General features: G+C 43.9%; 1 protein-coding gene across 1 annotated transcript in view; it reads right to left on the bottom strand.

The window, feature by feature from the left end:
* carmil3 (capping protein regulator and myosin 1 linker 3) overlaps nt 1–22,476 on the bottom strand; it is a gene marked incomplete at both ends in the record, with an annotated part of 164,880 nt that overhangs the window by 132,120 nt on the left and 10,284 nt on the right. The window contains one exon of the mRNA XM_080725630.1: nt 1,856–1,906. Coding sequence (XP_080581756.1) covers nt 1,856–1,906 — 51 coding nt within the window. The remainder of the gene's footprint in view (nt 1–1,855; nt 1,907–22,476) is intronic.

Below are 22,476 nucleotides of genomic sequence, written 5' to 3'. Positions count from 1 at the left end.
AGTTCAATAATATTTTTAGTTTTTTGTCGCATATCTAAGAAAAAAAATGACGGTTTCCCCCTCCAGTGCCATGCATTTGGGTCCCCATCCAGGGACATGTATCCGGGTCTCCATCCAGAATCAATGTTGGTAAATTTACTGTAATCACATTATTGTCTTAGGAATCACGGCAAAAAGAAAAAAATCTCTATCTATGGCATGAGTAATCAATAGAAAAAAGACATTTTGGGGGTGAACTACTCCTTTAATAATAAGTCATAATCCGCAACACTACACTTGTGTGATGAACCAAACGTACAAATTTGAAACTTGGAGATACGAGGTTTCCACCCGACAACGACGATATGTGAGTACTTTTTCCACCACTGGTCCTTGCTATCGCTGTGCTAGCTACAGTACATGAAAGAATGAAAGATTTTTTAATTCGGTCTTAAAGTATGAACAATGTTAAAAACATTAAAACAAAACAGATTAAAATAAAGAAAACAAAAACAAAATTTGGACCGAAAAGGTGTAAGCAAGAAGCCTTAGCTTATAGTGCCTACCGTTTTTACAAATCTAATTAAAACTACTTATATCAACATCTATTACAGTGTTGTGTAAAACAAACAATATACAAAAAAAAAACATAACGATAACATAAAGTTAGAATTAATTTACTAAAATATAGATTTCCAATTCATAATAGAGTTTTATATTGATTTACTGTTTTAATTTTAAAGGATTTCTTAAACATAAAGATAGAACTGCATGTTTTTAGGTTGTTATCACAATGTATCCATAATTCTTTTGCCATAACCGAAGCACATCTTTTTTTAATATTTGTTCTAGCTGTTTTTACCTCAAAACTGAATTTGCCCCTCAGCTCATATCGATTTTCTTTCTTTTGGAAGAACTTAAGAATGCAGCATGGAAGTATCTTCTTTTGTGCCTTAAATGCCAATAAAACTGTTTTCAATGCTACTATATCATGGAATTTCAATGTACTATATTTAATAAAGAGTTTATTTGTGGGTTCATAATAATCTGATCTATTTATTATTCTTAAAGCTCTCTTCTGAGAGTGTATGAAAATACATACTTCAATACACTGTGGCAAATCAGTTACAAGGCTATACACGGAATAAGAGCCAACACTACCTTCATCACTGTGTGTGTGTGTGTGTGTGTGTGTGTGTGTGTGTGTGTGTGTGTGTGTGTGTGTGTGTGTGTGTGTGTGTAGGGCTGTCACGATTATGACATTTTACATGACGATTAACAATTTAATTGTTTCTGTCGTTGACAATTACATTTCTGTTTGGCTTGTAGGCTTTGAAGTTGCACATGGCAGATCTTACACATAACCTACATATACAAACAAATGAAGGACATATTTGACAACTTTACACTTTAAAAAGAACATTGATAGTGGAAATAGCCGATCTACAAGCTCACAACTATTTTTTAAATGTTTGAACAGACTATCAAACATTTTTCAACAGACGATTATCACAAAATAATTGCGAATATGTCAAATAATTGCGATTAGACGATAATGTAATAATTGTGACAGCCCTCTGTGTGTGTGTGTGTGTGTTTGTGTGTGTGTGTGTGTGTGTGTGTGTGTGTGTGTGTGTGTGTGTGTGTGTGTGTGTGTGTGTGTGTGTGTGTGTGTGCGTGCGTGCTTACGTGCGTGCGTGCGTGTGTGTGTCCATATTATCCTTCAGTACCGTTTCTCTTGTCCTCTCTACTGTAATCACTCACTCGTCTTGTCTGCGTTTCGGGTGTGTGTGTGGTTTCCGGCAAATTACCGTTGAGATCAGTATTGGCACGTTGTGAGCGATAAAACTCCCTTCAGAGGGAGAGACATTTTTACCTTGGTGGGCACTTTGACAGCGAAAAGATACAGCCTCCATGTTGCCAGGACCTGGGGGAGGGAAACACATTTCACTGTCAGTGCAGTGCAAAACAAATGCAAATGCAAATCACGGCAAGAAAATAAATAAAAACAGCACAGCACAAACACCCTGTAAAGAGAGCAAATCATCGCAGAGGTTCATTTGAATGCCTCGTAACTCATGCTAAGCACTCCAGACATTAGCTGACTAATGACGCTTGTGCACGTCTGTTTGAGTTTGTCCGCGCACATTTGTGTGTGTGTGTGTGTGTGTGTGTGTGTGTGTGTGTGCGTGTGCGTGTGTGTGTGTGTGTGTGCGTGTGCGTGTGCGTGTGCGTGTGTCTGTGTGCGGGCGGGCGGGCGGGCGGGCGGGTATGTGTGTGCATCCGTGCATACGTGTATGAAAGTACATGTGTGGTTATATGTGCATGGTATTCAGTATACCCGCGCAGAAATGAAGGCAAATACACTGGATTTAGTCGGTCACGACAGAGCGATTCACGGTGCCGACTGCGTACAGTCGGAGCAGCGGTTCATCACTAAATGGCTCTTTACTCAACAGATCCCTCCGAGTGTCAAGAGAGAGGAGTTAATGGCAAGATAAGGAGCTGAAAGAGAGAGGGAGGGAGGGAGAGGAGGGAGGGAGGGAGGGAGGGAGAGGAGGGGGTGGAGGGGTGAGTCTGGTTTCACCCAATGATTAACATTTAAAAGTAGTCGGGGATTGCAGAGTGTGAGAGAAAAAAAAAAGAAAATCGTGAATACAATTCGTATCTGCCAGGGTAATTAATCACATTCATAGTTTAAAAAAAAAACACACACAATTAGCATATCGTCGTTGTCGGGTGAAAACCGGCAATGGCCAAGACCGTTTGTTTTGCATTTTTCATTTTAAAAACGATTTAAACTAGTGAAAACAGGCGTTGTGTGCTTGTAGATCTGCTGTTTTCACTACTTTTGTGCGACGGCCTTGTATGATGAAGCAGGGCTTTACTTTGCGGGGGAAAAAAACTTACACATTTGAAACTTGGAGATACGAGGTTTACGTAGAGATACGATATCCCTCCCAACCAACCATGAACGCTACATCTCTCACTCTGCATTCTCTTCATTCCTCCACCTATCCCTTCCTCTCTCTCTCTCTCTTTCATTCTCTCTCTCTCTCTCTCTCTCTCTCTCTCTCTCTCTCTTTCATTCTCTCTCTCTCTCACAGACAGAATTCCATGCTGGTCTCGTCCATCTCTGTGCCCCTTTATCTGTCTGTAAAAACTGCCCTTTCCAGACCATAAATGCAGTTTTCACTGCGGTGAAAGAAATGCAAATGCCCTGTTTCCATGGCATACCTGAAGGCAGCATTCAATAGAATTGCCAAACTCTCCTGAACTAGAATGCAGCATCTTTGTGTTGAAAGAATTGCCCTCTCTGTGTAGAAATCCATGCCGTTAAGCCACGTCTCCAGTATTGACTTGATTATGCTTAGTTCAGTGTGGTTTCACACACTGAAAATAGCTGACCTCCAAGCTCAGCGCGACGCGTTGTGAGCTTGGAGGTCTGCTATTTCCGGTGCTTCCACCAAAAGGCCCTTTTGGACATTTCAGCCCCTGCCTCTCTGACATTCTCTGCACGTCCCTGACGCACACAAACACAGACACCTCCCCCCCCCCCCTTGTGCCGCGGTGCCCCGTCTGCCCCCCCTCTCCCCCTCCCAATAGTGCCGCCCTCCCATCTTAACCCATTCAGAACGGGTACACATTTTGTGTACCATTATTTTATGCTTTAACTGTTGAAAAATAGCAGATAAATAGCAGATAAATATCTGCTATTTTTTTTTAATCGTGAAAATTAGAATTTTGACCCGATTCTATAAGTGTCTTTTGAATCCTTCTAAGGTTTTTTGAAAAACATATGTTTCTATGTCAGCGATCTGGCTAGCCATCGTCAAAGAAAAGGTCCTTTTCACTTAACTGGAGCTCAGTTAGTCTGTTCTTGAGAGGCTACTGTCAGTGGTTCTCAAACATTTTCATGTGAAGGACCCCCAAATTGATATGTATTTGGCCACGGACACCCATCTGAAAACATTTAGTTCCAGGGACCACCCAGAAGCAAAATTTGAGTACAAACGTTCGCTTTGAAAATACATAATTATATTCAAAGATTTGCACTCATTTTCACGGCATTTTCAAAAATAGCAGATCTACAAGCTCACAGCGCGGCTCTCGGTGCCGCGCTGTGAGCTTGTATATCTGCTATTTTTCACTGGTTAAAGCATTCAATAATTCTAACCCTAAATGGGTTAACACCTCCCCTTCCACCTTCCTCCCCCACAGCTCCTCTCTTCTTCTTCTTTTCTGCACTGTCGCTTTCAATTCCTCAAGGCCTCGCCGTGCCGAATCAGTAACGGCACCCCGCTGAGAGGCACAGAGAGAGAGGCTGCGAGGAGACCAAACGGAGAGAGAAAGACGGAGAGAGACAGAGAGGGAGGGGCGTCACAAGGGGGGGGGAGTGGGACTGAGTTACCAGGGCCCAAGGTGGAGGGGCCTAAATTATTTTATACTTTGAGCTACTTTAGCTATTGAGAAATAGCAGATATACAAGCTTGTAGATCTGCTATTTGTTGTGAAAATGTGTGCAAATCTTTGAATATATGTATTTTTTTAAGCTAACATTTGAGACTCAACTTTTGCTTCTGGGGGGGGGGGGGGTCCCTGGAACTAAATATTTTGAGATTGGGGTCCGTGGCCAAATACATATCATTCACATGAAAAAGTTTGAGCACCACTGACAGAAAAAAAACAAACCTTAGAAGGGTTAGGGTTAGGGTTAGGGTCCCCCTATGGATCCCCCTATGAAGAATATTCATGGGGGGCCCACAGTGAATCCTTGTACCCAGGGGCCAGAATTTGGTGCGACACCCCTGAGGGAGGGAGAGAGAGAGAGACAGGGAGAGGGATAGAGAGAGATAAGAGAGAGAGAGAGACGGAAGGAGTGGAGGGAGGCCCTGGGGAGAAAGAGAGAGACCACATTTACACCCATTAATAAGAGTTTTTGGAATCCCCTCGTACACCGTGCTGTGTTGCGCCGGCCCCTAGCAGATCAGCCCCAGTGTCCTAAACTTAAAGGGACGTCCCCGACGGGCCCCCGTGGGGACAGACACAGAGACCAGACGAAAAAAGGTTGAGAAAGAGGCTGAAGATGAAAGAGAAATGGCGGGGGACAAAGGGGGGAATGTGCTGGACACAAACCTCAGCTATCCACCGGGCGCAAGCTCTCTCACACACACACGCTCGCACGCATGCACGCACGCACACACACACACACACACACACACACACACACTCTTGTTGGGGTGTCTTTAGAGGTCCCCTGAAAAGTGAGGAATGTTTCAACACTTAAGCCCCACTTTATATTTCGGATATTTGAAAAAAAGCTAATCTACAAGCATGAGTTAATTTTTCACAAATCTTTTATTATGGAGGTCTGTGGTTATGGCCAAATACATACTGTATCAATTTTGTTTTGGTGCAGATACAGACACTCCGGTGTTGCCAGATTCTGGGATTGAAACAAGCGTCCAGGTCTATGAAAACAAGCCCAAAAGAATCTGCTGGTTGGAATTGCAAGGTAGCGAAAGGGGCGTGGGTGTCTTTACCTCTCTATTTACCTTGGTGTGGTGTGAAGGTGTCACCTGAATGCAATCTGCTGTCGGACAAATTTTAAATGCAGACAGACTGCAACAGACTAGCAGTCTGAAGCAGTTCGAAGTAGTGTGAAGTAGCCTAGTACAGGGGTCTTCAACAGAGGGTCCGGGATCCCTAGGGGGTCCTCAGACTTGCTACAGGGGGTGCTCCAAATCTTCTAATCCTTTTTATATTAACAACTTGAACCCTAGTGTTCTGAGAACTGTAGCCAAAAATAGCAGATCTAGATCGGCTATTTTCGGCAAAGAGGTTTGGTTTAGAGGGGAAAAAGAGCAGACTAAGTACAGAGTAAAAGGTCAAGTTTATTAGGTAATAACGGCTCAAGTGTTTAAATATCTGAAAACAAATTGACATGAATCCAAAATACACTGATGATTGTGCTGTCAAACGATGAAACTGTATGGAATCTATGAAAAGCATGTGGGGGTCCCTGCTTCATCTCTCTATCAACTCAGGGGTCCTTGGCCTGAAAACCCCTGGCCTAGTCTGTTTGGTGGAGAGTCATCTTTACATACAGCCTTCAAGAAGATTGAGGCGTAGACAGTGACATAATGAATAAGAGAAAGCAGTAGAAACTAAATGCTAGCAAGTGAGAAAAACAAGACAGAGACAGGAAGAAAAGCGGAAAAACCCTTGCATTCACAGTGGGGTGGGGGGATCGTCATCACATAAACAGACACCGTCTGATGCTCGCATATTTGATCTCTGACCAAAGCTGAGCAAGGTTGCTCACGTGGGCCTTCACTCCTGCTGATCATTTTACATTCCGTTATGAGGATATCGAGCTTGAGACCGATTCGTAGAAGCATGGTAAAATTACCAGTTAATTATACTTTCTTTTGATCTACTTTGATCTAGACTTCACATTAAAAGAAGGAAATCTCTGTAGTAGTAGTACTCAATATAAAAGGCTGTACTTGAAGCATTAACTCATTCTGTGCCAATGACGTCTCTTGACGTTTTTTTTCAAAGGCGTTCAGTGCCAATGACGTCTTTGACGTCTTTTGAGTTTTTTGCATAAAAAAAAAAAAAAAAAAAAATCAAAATTTTCAAAAAAATTCAAAAAAAAATCAAAAATCATGGGTGGCACATGAACCTTGGAGCCATTTTGGCATTTGGCACAGAAAGAGTTCCGCAAATGGGAATCAACTGGCCCAATTTCGGCTTAACCAGTCTTAAACCCTTTAGTCTTAGTGAAACAGACTTGACGTACAACTTGTACTAGAACTGTTTTTTTCCGTCTACTCCAAATCTCTTTGACAAAAATAGGAAGACAATCTCACATCTAGATCTGCTATTTTTGGCGAATGATCCCCCCAGACTAGTGACGCAAAAGCTCCGGCAACCCAATACGAACTGCCAAATTTTAATACAGCGCAGTCAGATTTGATCCGTTCCTGCCTGCTTCTGTATCTGTCTGTCTCTCTTTCTCTGAAGGCCCTTTCATGGCGGGATCAGTCACAAAGGTGATTTCATCCCAGGAGATAGATGAGACGACTCCCCCCACCAAGACGGATCGGATGGTGACTGACAGAAGAAGGAAAGGAAAGATTATCCTCCGAGATGAGATAGTACGACTCCACGACCTGGCCCGGCGGGCGTAACGCTGCTGGGTTCACTATCTGAATGGGAGATGAAGGGGAAGTAAATGGACAGACAAAGCGTACGCGTGTATGTGCAGGTGCGTCAGTTGGGTATGGCAGGGGTATGCAGCTGCCATACCCTGGGTCCAGGGGGGAGAATACAAGTTACTTTAAAATATAAATCCATGAATGTCTCGTTGTCTATCTGTGCTGGTTATGTTGTTAAATTACATTAAAATAACTACAAATGCAAAATTTAACAAGGTATTATAATTATATTCTCCACACTTTCATTCTCCCCATCTTGACAGAATGGTATATTCCCAGGTTCCACAGGTCAGCTGCACAGGTGCAATGCATTATTGTTAATTGTGGCACGTTTACTATATTATGTCAAGTTTAGCTGCACTTGAACAACTGTTCCTGCCATATCCAGCCCAAGAAACCATAGACTTTTTTGGGGGAAAAAATAGAAAGTAGGCTACTTCTTAAAATAAATGTATCATGCCTGTTGCTAAGGTATGGCAACATGACTGGTGTCTTGCACGCGCGACACCAGTCATGTTGCCATACCTTACCTTTTTCTGAACTGACGCCACTGTGTGTGTGTGTGTGTGTGTGTGTGTGTGTGTGTGTGTGTGTGTGTGTGTGTGTGTGTGTGTGTGTGTGTGTGTGTGTGTGTGTGTGTGTGTGTGTGTGTGTGTGCGCTTAGGAAGGATAGGAGATCAGGAAAGGAGGGTGATGAGGGGCAGAGATGTAGGGTAGGGTGCCTTAGCCGGTGGCACAACGTCAGAGGCACAAGTTCAAAGAGCCAGATTGTGAGTGTGTGAGTGTGTGTGTGTGTGTGTGTGTGTGTGTGTGTGTGTGTGTGTGTGTGTGTGTGTGTGTGTGTGTGTGTGTGCGTACGCACGCACCAGGGAGCATATGTAATGTGTGGCATGTGTGAGTCCGTACATACTGTATGCATGTAGGGATGGGACGATAAGCGATATTATCGTTTATCGTGATAAATAACATTCACGATAATCGTATTGTGGAGAATTTAATTCAGCATGATATCGTCCTCCATCATGCACTGGGATCAATTCACCTTTTATTTTCCGAGCTGTATATCCGGCACCACTTAAACCCTCTATAATTTGTAAAATTGATACAGTATTTTTTTCACTCTCTATCAAATGTCTTTGCCAAAAAATAGCCGATCTACAAGCTCACAACACGTCGCAACGTGCCGCGTTGTGAGCTTGTAGATCTGCTATTTTTTGGCAAATGTTCCGCCCCAGGATAATGGATTTTGATTATCGCGATAATATCGTAAATCGCAATTTCTTTTGACACAATAATCGTGATATGAAATGTTCATATCGTCCCATCCCTAACTGTATGCATGCACCACAGACAGAGCAAGGCGGGGGCTTATATTAATCATAAGCTGTCAAGCGCTAGGGCCTTGCACTTCAAACGAGATGGCACAAATCAAAGTGTGTCTCTAGATTGTGTGCGTGCATACATGTGTGTGCGTGCTTGCGCGTACGTGTGCGTGGGTGCAGGGGTGGGGGTGGGGGGGTACTGGCTCTGAGGGAACAGGCCAAGGATCAGTGCCAGACCTGGCCACCCGTGCCATCTCTGGCTCAGACACAAGGGTATTTTAACCCATTTAGGCATAGGATTATTGAATGCTTTAACTGTTGAAAAATAGCAGCTATACAAGCTCTGCGAGCTTGTAGATCTGGTATTTTTTTTAAATATGAAAACTTGTGCAAATCTTTGAATATCTTATTTTTAAAGTGAACATTTGTAACTCAAATATTTGCTTCTGGGGGGTCCCTGATACAAAATATTTTGAGATGGGAGTCCGTGGCCAAATACATTTCATTTTGGGGGTCCTTCACATGAAAAGGTTTGAGAACCACTGACATAGTAGTCTCTCAAGAACAGACTAACTGAGCTCCAGTTAAGTGAAAAGGACCTTTTCTTTGACGATGGCTGGCCAGATTGCTGACATAGAAACATAGGTTTTTCCAAAAACCTTAGAAGGACTCATAAGACACTTATAGAATCAGGTCAAAATTCAAATTTTCATGATTTTTCAAAAATAGCAGACCTACAAGCTCGCAGTGCGGCACTCAGTGCCGCACTGTGAGCTTGTAGATCTGCTATTTTTCAATAGTTAAAGCATAAAATAACAATACACAATAGTGTGTACCCGTTCTGAATGGCTTAGAACACACACGGACGCACACACACACACACACACACACACACACACACACACACACACACACACACACACACACACACACACACACACACACACACACACACACACACACACACACACACACACACAATGCTCCAAAGCAGAAACATTCCGACACACACAGATAAACATATTTGCATAAGTCCACCGCACTTCTGCACAGCAAGACTATCCCTGTCGTATGGTTGTGAGCTTTGGGATGTACTGTGTGTTCACACAGTGTACAGAAACGCCATGACACCACAGCCTCCATCACACGCACGCACACACGCACACACACACAGCCAAGGGGCGGCTGTGCTGTCGGCCTCTCTTCCTGTCACTGTCACTTTTTGTTACTCTCTTTCTCACACACACACACACGTGTGTGCGTGTGTGGGCGTGCGTGTGTTAAACTTGAGGACCAAACAAAGTAGAACATTTTGTAATTTAGCAGTTCTACAAGCTTACAGTACAGTATAAAGTACAGTATAGTAAAGTATAGTAATACCAGTAAGACTCCCTAATCGGGAGATAAGCGACCGTCAGGTCGCATATACAAACTTTAGAAGGCAATGGTAGCCAATCAGGAGGGAATATGGGAAATGTGACATCCATGTTGATGACATGACTGTAGGGATAATGTGTACCGCTTTGTGTGATTTTAGGGCAAAATCTGTAGGAGCAGTGTCCAAAAATGTGTTTTGCAAGAATCAGCCTCATGGTGGCGCTAGAAGAGGAACATGTGAGAAATGAGGGGGAGGTTGTTTGCAAAGTTTGGCATGGATAGGGGCAACGGTGGCGGAGATATGAGTAGGGCAAAAGTGTGACGTGAGTCACGTGACGTGTGATGGACAGACTGACTGACAGACAGCCGGTGGAGGTTTTGATAACTGCGACTGCGGTCGCAACAAATGTGTGTGTTTGTGTGTGTTTGTGTGTGTGTGTGTGTGCGTGCGTGCGTGCGCGTGTGTGAGATATAGAGATACTAGAGCTTCAATGCACAGCTGCCTCGGGTCCTGCTTTTAAAAGTAGGTTTTAGAGAAAGCGCGAGAGAGAGCGAGAGAGTGAGAGAGGGAGGAGAAGCCAAATCGGAGGAAAATAGAAAAAGAAAATCAGGGCTTAAAATCATGCCTTGTTCCAGATTCCCTCATCAAACGACCAGCTGCTGCAATGAATGAAAGAGAGCGCTTCTTGCAAAAAGGAGGGAGACAGAAGAGAGCGAGAGCTTGTGTGCGCGCGCACATCGAAGAGAGAGTGGAAGAGAGAAGGATCCACACGGGTATAGATTTGTTTTCTCCAAACCACATACTGTACAGTAAGTTAATATTTGAAGTCAAAGTGTCGTGCAGGGGTCTTCAATATTTTCAGGCCAAGGACCCCTTAGTTGAGAGAGAGATGTAGCAGGGACCCCCACAACCTTTTCGTAGATTCCATATAGTTTCATTGTTTGACAGCACAATCATCAGTGTATTTTGGATTCATGTTAATGTCTGTTTTCAGATATTTAACCACTTGGACCGTCAATACTTTATAAACTTGACCTTTCACTCTGTACTTAGTCTGCTCTTTTTCCCCTCTACACCAAACCTCTTTGCCAAAAATAGCCGATCTACAAGCTCACAACGCCTCGCAGCGCGAGGCGTTGTGAGCTGTGAGCTGTAGATCTGCTATTTTCATAATAGAACCTTGTCATACAAAATGTAACGCCTCAACTCTTAGTGCTCATCAGGGTGGGGGGGTCCACAGTTAAAATATTACTATTTTGGGGGGTCGCGGCCTGAAAAGGTTGAGAACCACTGGTTTATTGAATGGTCAAAGCTTGTGTCAAGTCAGACCAACGTAAACCCTTGACTTCCAGTCGGTGGACTTGAAAATAAGAATAAGAAACGCTTTTTCTTCAAGTTCTGGGAAAGTAAGCGTCTTCTGGTCTGAGGAATGTAAAATACAGTCAGCAAACTGCTGTCATAATGTGCTCTTTTCACTGTTGCTACATTTAAAAGAGTGTAGTCATATTCATAGCTTTTTCAATATTTGTAATAAATATTGAGTCTACCCCACAACTATAACAACAACAAACATGGGTGAATGATGTCATTGGGATCAATTTCAGAGCGATTAATTAATGATAAAAACACAGACAGGCAGTTCAACACATCCCTCACGTTCAACATGTTTTTCAAAAGGTTATCGTTTATGCCTGATTTATGCTTGCTTAGCCTCGGAAACCCAGGCTTTTATTTTGGCGATAGGAAGAAAAATAAAAGCCTGGTAACCTGCTGCAATTTCTGGCATAGGAAGTGGGAGGCGGGCCATGGCACAGATCATGAACCAATAGGATCCACCGTCTGTTTTCAGCCGGTGAATCCACCCTCTCTAGACCAAAATCATGCGCACCGGGTGTGGATATAGGGTGTGGATAGGGTTAGGGGTTAGGGTTAGGTTTATGCATAGTAGTTTTACTGAGGTTAAGGTTGGGCTAGGGTTGAGTTTAGGCATAGTTTTACTGAGGTTAGGGTTAGGATTAGGGTTAGGTTTAGGCACTCACTACACTGAGCACACACCCGGTGCGCATTTCCGAACGCACCCTTTGATACACTCGGACTGAAACACCAGCAGAAAACACTCTCCCGTTAGGGGAGGCTAATGCTTGCTTGCACACCATGTCGCGCATCTAAGATAGCCAATCTACAAGCATGCTGTGAGCTTGTAGATCGGCTATTTTTGGTGCGCAAACACCGGTGTGTAACCATGTATAAAAGAGGCTAGTCATCATCCTTGGTGTGGACGACCCTTTAGTGAGTCTCCCGAGTCAATTCATCAAGTGAGCGGCGCTCACAGCAAAGCATCATTCAGCCTTCTCACAGTGTGGAAATCTGCTCTTTTTACTTGTCGTACATCGAAAGTATGACAGGAAGAGAGAAATGATTCTGGAAACAGGGGAGAGTAAAGAGGTGCATTGCATAGTTACTGTGTTCTATTTGTCTGTCATTCAATGTTATATGAGATACTTTAATGGTTTCCTGTTGAAATAAGCTTAGTCTTTTCATGGATCTCTTTTAGTAGACCTTGTACCAGTGAACTGTACGTCATGAATCTGTACATTTTCCTATGCAAACTTCTAATAAAGCCCTTCAATCAATCAATCAATGAGAGTTTAGAGTAAAGGTCTTTGCACACTGCTGCGTTTTTCGGGCCGAATATCTGAGTGATTTTCGGAGTGCGTGAATAAAAAATCAACCTCACGTTATGTCAATCACGTTTGCACACTGCCGCCGGTTTCGTATTTATTTTCGGACCAGGTTTGATTTTTTCCGATTTTCGCAGCTGTTGCACTGAGTCCCTTGCTCTCTCTCCCTTTCCTCTCTCTCTCCCTGGCCTACAGCTTTCGATTTCAAAACGCAACGAAAACACGCAGTGCAGTGTGCAACCACCTTAAGTCAGAGAAAGGAGGGGAAAGAATTGTAGGCCTAAAAGGAAACAAGCAGGGGCGTCACAAGGGGGGGGGGGGGGGGGGGGGGGGGGACTGAGTTACTAGGGCCCAAGGTGGAGGGGGGGCTTAATTATTTTATACTTTAGCTATTGAAAAATAGCAGATCTACAAGCTCGTAGCGCGGAAAAATCGTGAAAATGTGTACAAATCTTTGAATATATGTATTTTTTAACATTTGTAACTCAAATTTTGCTTCTGGGGGTCCCTGGAACTATATATTGGGGGTCAATACATATCATTTTGGGGGTCCTTGACATGAAAAGGTTTGAGCACCACTGACATAGAAACACAAGTTTTTAAAAAAAAACCTTAGAAGGATTTAAAATAATTCAAAGGCTTGCCACTTTTTTCTAAAATAGCAGATCTACAAGCTCGCAGCGCGGCACTCTGTGCGCGCTGTGAGCTCGCATATCTGCTATTTTCCAATAGTTAAAGCACAAAACAATGCGTTCCAGCCTAAATGGGTTAAAACACCTCCCCCTAAGAAGAACATCCATGAGGGGGCAGGCAGTGAATCCTTGTAACCAGGGCCCAGAATTTGGTGCGACACCCCTGAGAGTGAGTCAGAGAAAGAAGGGAAAAAAAATGTGTAAAAGGAAACAGATAAGATTGAGGCAGAGCTCCTTTAGGCCCACCAGTGCTATCAACTATTAGAGCGCTTTCCTCCTGCTATCTCAGTATTCTGAGTGAGCGCTAGTGCGCAGCCTGTGGTACTATTTCACTGCATAGTCACCGTGGCTCGGAAATCTAATGGCTTCATTCCTCCGTGTCCTTTCCCTCCATCACCCCTCTCTCTCTCGGGTCTCTCAGCCCTATACTACGATCACCCCCCCCCCCCCCCCCCCCACCCCCTCCCTTAACGCCTGTGGGACAAAGGAGAAGGTCAGCAGTCACCCTCCATCAAGTCTTGCTCTGCCACAGGCTTCCGGTTCAGGGGACCTACCGTATACGCGCCGCGATAATCACAATCGTTACCACCATCATAATTGCAGAGCGAACGATGGGCCTTATATAATCAAATGTTAAATACGGACTCTTGCTTATAGGAATTGGAGCCATGGTCGACCTCTCACGAGCAATTCAGCGGAAGGCTGAATGTTCGCCGCCGACCCGCCGTCACCCATAATGTGTTGCCATTTAGATTGTCGGCATTTTAAGCATGGTAATTGAATGAAGTGTTAAAGAAAATATGGAGTGCGACGCAACAGACTTGAAATTCTAGTGCGCCCGTCCGGGTCCTCGGCTTCCTTTCACAGTCCAGTGCACTTCTGCATTCTCTTCTGTTTGATAAGTGTCATTCTGGATGAAAGCAGGGCACCCTTTTCCCATTCAGAATGACAATTGCATTATAGGAATTCAGTAGATGTCTCCTGCCTTGTCGAAGGTGCAAACATTTTAGGAGCTACATACAGTAAGAGAGAGAGAGAGAGAGAGTGTGTGTGTGTGTGTGTGTGTGTGTAGTGTGTTGTGTGTGTGTGTGTGTGTGTGTGTGTGTGTGTGTGGCGTGTGCGTGTGTGTGTGTGTGTGTGTGTGTGTGTGTGTGTGAGCGCACTTGTGTGCCAAATGGACACACACACATTTCTTTTTGTATTATTATTTTATGTATTTATTCGTACCTGTACCTGAAAACATTGATGGGCGAAATAGACAGACAGTGAAGTAACATAAACGTGGTGAAGCTGAGAGATTTACTGTACAAATATGTATGTGCAGCAGGTCTCAGTGACTGTAGAGCGGCCTGATAGCCTGCATGGCTGTAGAATTGGTCCTTTACTCTGTTGTGGGGGGTTTGATGGTGTGGTATCACCTGCCTGATCAGATCATGGCTGAGGTGCTTACACGTAATGTCCTTAATAATCCGTTTTGCATTGACTATAAACTGCCGAGGGCCAGCGCAGTTCCCGCCGTGTTGTAGAATGTCCTGAGAATGCAGGGGCTGTTGCTGAATTAAATGTTCCCCTTTTGACAACAACGTGCATGCACATCATGCACGTGGCCATGTGCGGAAATGTCTCAGCCGAGGAACTTTAAATCACCCGACCCTCACCACCTGTTGATGGAGATGCTATTTTCCCCACTTCCTGTAGGCAACGATCAGATCTACAAGCACAAAACTCTTTTGTGGTCGTAATGTTGTTGTGGTAACCTTATAGATCTGCTATTTTCACAGTTTCTTTCTGGGAAAACTTTTAATTTGTGGGGAAATGTCACTTTTTTACTCAAATTTAACTGAGCAGCAATTCACTTGTAGTGTAATATTTGACCAGGAGTATCTACTGTACACATACTTTGAGTCAGGTAGGCCTACCCGGGTTGAGTACTTTATCTACAGCAGTGGTTCTCAAACTTTGAAATTTGAAGGTCTACCCTTAACTTTGACAGTGTACAATGGAACCAAATGGACCCGTTCGAGTATGCAGATATGCAGCTCGGCAAATAAAGGTGAATTGAGCGGCAGTGCATGACGGAGGACGATATCACGATAATTGAAATCGCCACGATACGATTATCATGAGTGGTTTTTTATCACAATAAATGATAATATCGCATATCGTCCCATCCCTAATGGCTGGTGATATTGCCGGGCTGCAAACGTGAAGCATTCTATGTATAAATGGCTTTGAAGGCAAAAAACTAAAACGCCATACTCTACTTGAGATGACTCCGCCCAGTTCGATTTTTAATGCTTTGTTATGGTTACGCATTGAGTACAAAAATATCCATAATCCAAAATGTCTTACAGTCTGTGCTATTAATGAAAATGTGGGTTATATATTACGTACTCAAAAAGTAAATAGTCTTTGAATAAAGCTCCTCTATATTGTCATTTGCCTTCTCTTGCTATTTTAAAAGCCCACAAGCCTTGCTTCAGCGGGGTACAGTATGTGGTTTGTGGTTGGCTGTAGGCACAGCGCCAGGGGTAGTGCGCCGAAACAGCAGTTAACACCTGTGATTAATTGAAGCGCTTTGGCAGCCTAGCCGTTGAAAGGCGGCCAGTCAGCCTTGTGTCTGTTTGGCTGTTTGTTTTTCATCCAGACAGAAGGCACCACACCACCCGACTCGAAACAAGACTTCCCTGAGATGGGATTCGCCAGGAGATTATTGTTTTGAACTAGGGATGGGACGATACGCGCAGAGCTGCCAACCCTCACGCAATGAGCGTGAGACTCACGCAAATGACCCTCTTCTCACGCTCTCACGCCACACATCGTATTTCTCACGCCGTCATATCACCAGCAGAAAACTGCGTCAACTCAAGTGTAACTGAGACATCCACTTCGGCCGCGATTTGAGCAATTAAAGGGCTTAAAATACTGTATCTGATTCTGAAGTAATGATTAGATGCGTCGCTGTGTGTGCGTGAGCGTCTGGTGTGAGGAACGCTGTGTGCACGTTCCTGCGCACATCATTCTCTAGTACAGTAAGATCGACAGGCGACTCAGGAGGATCTACACTACAACATTAATTCAACATGTCCAAAATGCCCATTGCTTACTAGCAGGCAGTTTAAATGGGGGGGACTTTTGGATGGATGCGTGTGCAAAAGGAACAGCTGGACAGCCAGCTATCATACAAGGCACACATTGCATCAGTCACACGGTCCTGTAGATTCAGGTTCACACTCTATAACATCCGTAAAATCAGACCTTTCCTCACCAGGAGGCAGCCCAGCTCCTCATCAGACATCTGTCATATCAAAACTTGACTATTGTAACTCTCTCCTCACTGGTCTCCGGCAAGTGCACTTAAACCTCTCCAACTGATCCAAAATGCCAACCAGCCTAAGTTCTCACATGTCTCTCCCCTTCTCCGCAGCCTCCACTGGCTTCCGGTTGCGGCCCGCACGGAATACAAAACTCTGATGCTGACCTTCAAAGCAGCCAAAGGTATGGCTCCTCCATACCTCCAAAACCTGATCAACCCCTACACCCCTACCCGTGCACTTAGATCAACCAACACAGGGATGTTGACAGAACCTCGCTAAAAACCCCAGGGCAAAAATCCACTCGTCCGAGACAGTTTGCCCTCCTGGCCCCCAAGTTGTGGAATAAACTCCCTGTCGCACTTAGAACAACGGACTCACTCGCTAGCTTTCGCCGAGGACTGAAGACTCACCTTTTCAGACTCCACCTAAACCCTTAGCACTACTGGAAAAATCAATAACCATACATGAAGCTAGTTAGCATTTGTTTTAGGTTTTTTAGAAACCTTTTCTTTTTTTTTACGGATTATATAGTTGTTGTTTTTTCTAGATATATATTCATTCACATTTGTTATATTGCTGTTGATGTACTGACACTTAATCTTGTTTATTATTGTGATGTTTATTTGCTTATTGTAAGTCGCTTTGGATTAAAGCGTCTGCTAAATGCCTAAACTGTAAACTGTAAACTGTAACAGTCTACAGATCTTCAAGCAAAAGACGTGTTACTTGCAGCTTAACTCTCCTACTGCCAGATTATTTATTATTTATTGGGTCTGGTGCCATCAAAAAGCGGCTTACCTTTGCGACGTTATAGTAGATAGACAGACATTTTTTTTTATTTTATTTTTTATTGTGCAATAGTGCACTTTGGTCTGCCAGGCAGCAGAGGGCGGCGGTCAAGCGAGAATGAATGTGAATTTGCCTGTTATGTGTTGAAGAAGAAGAAGACCAGTCACTGGCCACAGAGCCTTACAGCCAGAGGGAATCAACAAGGAAGTGAATTGTTCTCCGTTGATCTAACGCATATGGATTTTTTACACCATCACCGCGGAAAATGTGTTTACAGTACACGGGCGCGCGACCCACTCATCAGCTTACAGTCATCAGACGAACGAACCGAACGAGCGCCGTATTGGCATCGAGGTTCTGTAAAAAATGGGGCGAACGTTAACGTTCAAAGCGTGGGGAGGAGTTAATGTAAACATTTATCCATAATTTTCTCATTCTAGTAAAGCCTGATAAAAGTATCAAACTCCTGTAAAATGCAACAGAATACAGGAAATAACATCTACTCTGGGGAGGACCCCCAGACCCCCCACCAAAATGATCACAGTATACACTATACAGGCTATTAACTACGTTTCTGCCTCAAATTACATATTCATTATTGAGTGTTAGATTTGGAGAATTAAATAACACCCACCCAGTGCAACATACTGTACCTGGTTGGTGTAATAGTGACTCCAGAGTCGATAAAATTAGAATAACATATATTAGGCCTGTATATCATTTTTTATAGATTTTTGCGGCACCAAAGCCCCCCCCCCCCACCCCCCCCCCCCCTTGCAAAAAAAGAAAAATCTCACTCTTAGGTTTTCCTGAAAGTTGGCAGCCCTGGATAGGCGACATTATCATATATCGTGATAAAAAACGATAATCGTATCGTGGTGATTTTGATTATTGCAATATCGTAAATCGAGATTTCTTTCGTCACAATAATCTGATTATGACATTTTGGTATCGGCCCATCCCTAGTTTGAGCTCATCTGGGTGGCTCCACCGAGCGTGTTATTTCAGTCATATGGAAAGACTTGACTTTTTTTCTAATTAATGAAGCCTCTGATGAGGCATTGCATCAATCCCCGGTCCCCCGAGTGAACCGTCTCACTTTGAATCCCCTGATCTCTCTAGAGGGACTTCTGTGGCCTTGGGAAGGTATAAGCGGAAACAAAGCCCAACCGAGTGTGTTTATAGACGCTGTCAGCCAGTGACAATTTCAGACCGCAACAGTCCTAGTGATTAGGAGGCAAAGGGGGGGGGGGATCACTGAACCAACAGAGGCTGAAGTAGAGCGACAGATCAGGGAAAAATAATTGACGGAAAAGTGAAAGCAGCAATTGGGGCATCACAACAACTTCTCTCTTTCTTCCATCTCCCTCCTCGCTCCCTCATTCTAGGGCAGTGGTTCTCACCCTGTGGGTCAGGTCCCCAAATTATTTTGGGGGGTCCCCAGATGATTGGCTTAATGTGCAAGCATTGTTGTTTTCTCACTCAACAGTAAACAGACCACCATACAGTTTAAATGTATAGAGGTTATCTGCACATTTCTAACATGACAATTTAAGACTTTTTAACCTCTAAAATGACACATTAAACATTGGACAAAAGTCAGATATTAGAGGCAGAAATTGCCGATCTAGCCGATCTACATGCCGATCTACATGCCTCGCGTCGCGAGGCGTTGTGAGCAAGCAGATCTGCTATTTTCACAATAGAACTGGTGTAAAAATGTAATGCCCTAAACTCTTAGTGCTCGTCAGGGTGGGGGGCATCCCCAGTTAAAATATGATTATATTGGGGTCGCGGCCTGAAAAGGTAGAGAACCACTGTCCTAGGGCACTGTTTGTGCCCGGCATGTTGCCAGTCTCTCTGGTGTGTGGTGCCCACACTTTCCCCTACCCACACACACACACACCACACTCTTCCCCTCTGCCTTACTCAACACCAACCCCCCCCCGCCCACCTCCCTCTCTCTCTTTGAAGATGCTTTGTTTTGCAGTCGGCTCTAATCTTCAAATAGGGTGATCTAATCAATGAACGCCCCGTTGTAAGTGCGCAGTCTGCGCACGGCTGTGTGCATCCAAGTGTATGCGAGTTCATGGGGTGTGATCATAAATATGAGTGTGCGTGTGTGTGTGCAATCTGTGCATGTGTGTACACACTCTCTCTCACACACACACACACACACACACTCACATGCACGCACACACACACACACACACACACACACACACACACACACACACACACACACACACACACACACACACACACACACACACACACACACACACACACACACACACACAAGCTGCATGCTTGCATACCCTTTGTGCATGTCAAAGTGGATTCTTCATCGGACGTCTGTGTGTGCGTGTGCGTGCGTGCATGCATGTGTGTGTGTGTGTGTGTGTGCGCGCACACTTTTCACTTTGTGAGGTTGAAAAGGACGGTTTGTGTGTGTGATTGTGTGTGGGGGTGCACATTGATGCTCCCTCTCGTTGCCTTGGGTGTTGTGCAGATGTCATGCTGAGCTCTTCTTGTGTCTGTCTAGGGATTGGGGGGGACGTCTAGTGTGCGTGGGCGGTGACATACACACACATCAGACAGCATACTCAGTCCAAATGGTGACAGACAGAGAGAACAGAGAGAAAGAGAGAGAGAGACAGACAGACAGACCTACAGAGAGACGGACTAATAGAGAACCCCCGGGGTCAGACAATAAAAGATAACACACAGAAACCTCATGTAGTTCAGAGACGCCACAGACAGAGCAACCTTAATGCACAGAACATTAGGCTCTTCTTAACCAGTGGTTCTCAGCCTTTTCAGTCCGCAACCCCCAAAATAATCATATTTTAACTGGGGACCCCCCACCCTGACGAGCACTAAGAGTTGAGGCATTATTACATTTTGTATAATACGGTTCCTGTGTGAAAATAGCAGATCTACATGCTCACAACTCCTTGGAACGTGAGGCGTTGAACGTGAGGCGTTGTGAGCGTGCAGATCGGCTATTTTCACAAGCAGGTACTGTGGGTGGTGGTGGTGGCATCATTTAACTACAGTAAAGTTACTCCAATGTTCAAAACCAATGCCCCCAATGAATTAATCAGATGGACCGTACGCATGTCATATAATAATAATTAAGCAAACGGTTATATATACACACATGCCGGTCAACAAAGTATATATAAGTTTAAGTCGTTAATGCGCCATGTGGATGGAATGAGCACAAGATGACAAATCCTATATCAGGAAGACATTCCTAACAACGTACTGTATTACTCTTAATGGACCCCGTTGTAATGCAGTGTGTGTGTGTGCATGTGCGTGTGTGTGCGTGTGCGTGCGTGCATGCGGGTGTATGTGTCACGATGTCTCAAAAACATTTCATCAACTCCATTTACACGCTTCCGCATCTATTCACCTTCCCATCCGTCCAAATAACTTGCTTTCCATTATGACAAAGAGATTGCATTCTTTCTTTGCAAGAGGCAAACCTTGACAATGAGCTAATAACACTCTCACCAGCCCTGAAAGACATTCCCAACACTGTCGGCCAAGACTCATTTGAACAGTAGAGAAAAAAAATATATATATAATAAATAAATACATACATATACATTTAAAAGAAATAAGAGCACTCTCTCTCGTATAAGGCAGAGAGCTATTGAATTGCGTTTGATAGGAAGAAGCCGCTCGATAGCCTTTTACGGGTTGGAGTAAACTGTAGAGTGTAGATGGAGGGAGGTGGGGGCACAGCCAGGAGGAGAGAGAGAGAGGCAGGGGCGTCACCAGGGGGGGGGGGGGGGGGGGGGGGGCTGAGTTACCAGGGCCCAAGGTGGAGGGGCCTTAATTATTTAATACTTTAGCTATTGAAAAATAGCAGATATACAAGCTCACAGCGCACACACATTTTCACAACTTTTAAAAAAGTTGTGAAAATGTGGTGTAAATCTTTGAATATACTGTATGTATTTTTTAGGCGAACGTTTGTAACTCCGATTTTGCTTCGGGGGGGGGGGGGGGGGGTCCCTGGAACTAAATATTTTTGAGATGTGGGGGTCTGTGGCCAAATACACATAATTCTGGGGGTCCTTCACATGAAAAGGTTTGAGCACCACTGACATAGACATAGTTTTTTCCAAAAACCTTAGAAGGATTTGAAATATTCAAAGATTTACACACATGTTTCAAGATTTTTCAATAGTTAAAGCACAAAATGTGAGTGAATCCTTGCACCCACCCAGGGCCCAGAATTTGGTGCGACACCCCTGGAGGGACGCATGATGAGGGAGGGGCATGGGGGGGGGGGGGGGGGGTGATGACAGGGAGGACAGTAATTGAGATAGACAGAAGAGGAGGAGAGTGGGGGCAGAGAGGGAAACAAAGGACAGACAAAGATACAGGGGGGGGTGAAACTACACATTACGGAACAACAGAGAAATTACGGATCATTGGAGAACAAGAATCGACGGACTGACCGAAAGACGATAAACAATGGGTTCACGCTTCTACACATGACTGTGTGTGCGTGCGTGCGTGTCTGACTAATTGACAAAAGTTTCAATAACACCAGAGCTCTTGACTCATACAAGCTTGCTTGGACAACTCAATCTGCCCACACAACCTCTGGCACGCACACGCACATCAGTGGTGAAATAGCTAGGGCTGTCACAATTATTACATAATCGTCTAATCGCAATTCTTTAACATAATCGTAATTCTTTGACATAATCGCAATTATTTGACATACCGGTGATCGCAATTCTTTTTCATAATCGTCATAATCGCGTCTCCATGTTGAAAAGTTTTATATATATTTTTTAAGTAAAAAAAAAAAAAAAATCGCAATTATTTGAGAGACAATTAATCGTCATGTAAAATGTCATAATCGTGACATTTACTTAAGTACTACTTAAAGGAGCTATAGTCAACTTTTTCTTGAAAACGGATGCTAAAATAAAAATAATGTTTCAAAAATATTTTATAAAAAAATAAGCTTCATATATGTGTTTCAATTAAAAAATGACCACAAAAAGCGTAAAATAATGATAAAATAATCATTTTGGCCCTTTGTTTACATTTACAGGGCCCGTAC

Source organism: Nannobrachium achirus, assembly GCF_963921795.1.
Source record: "Nannobrachium achirus genome assembly, chromosome: 5".
Taxonomy (NCBI): Eukaryota; Metazoa; Chordata; class Actinopteri; order Myctophiformes; family Myctophidae; genus Nannobrachium; species Nannobrachium achirus.
The sequence above is the reverse complement of the archived record's forward strand: the minus strand, read 5'-3'. Positions and strand labels throughout refer to the sequence as shown.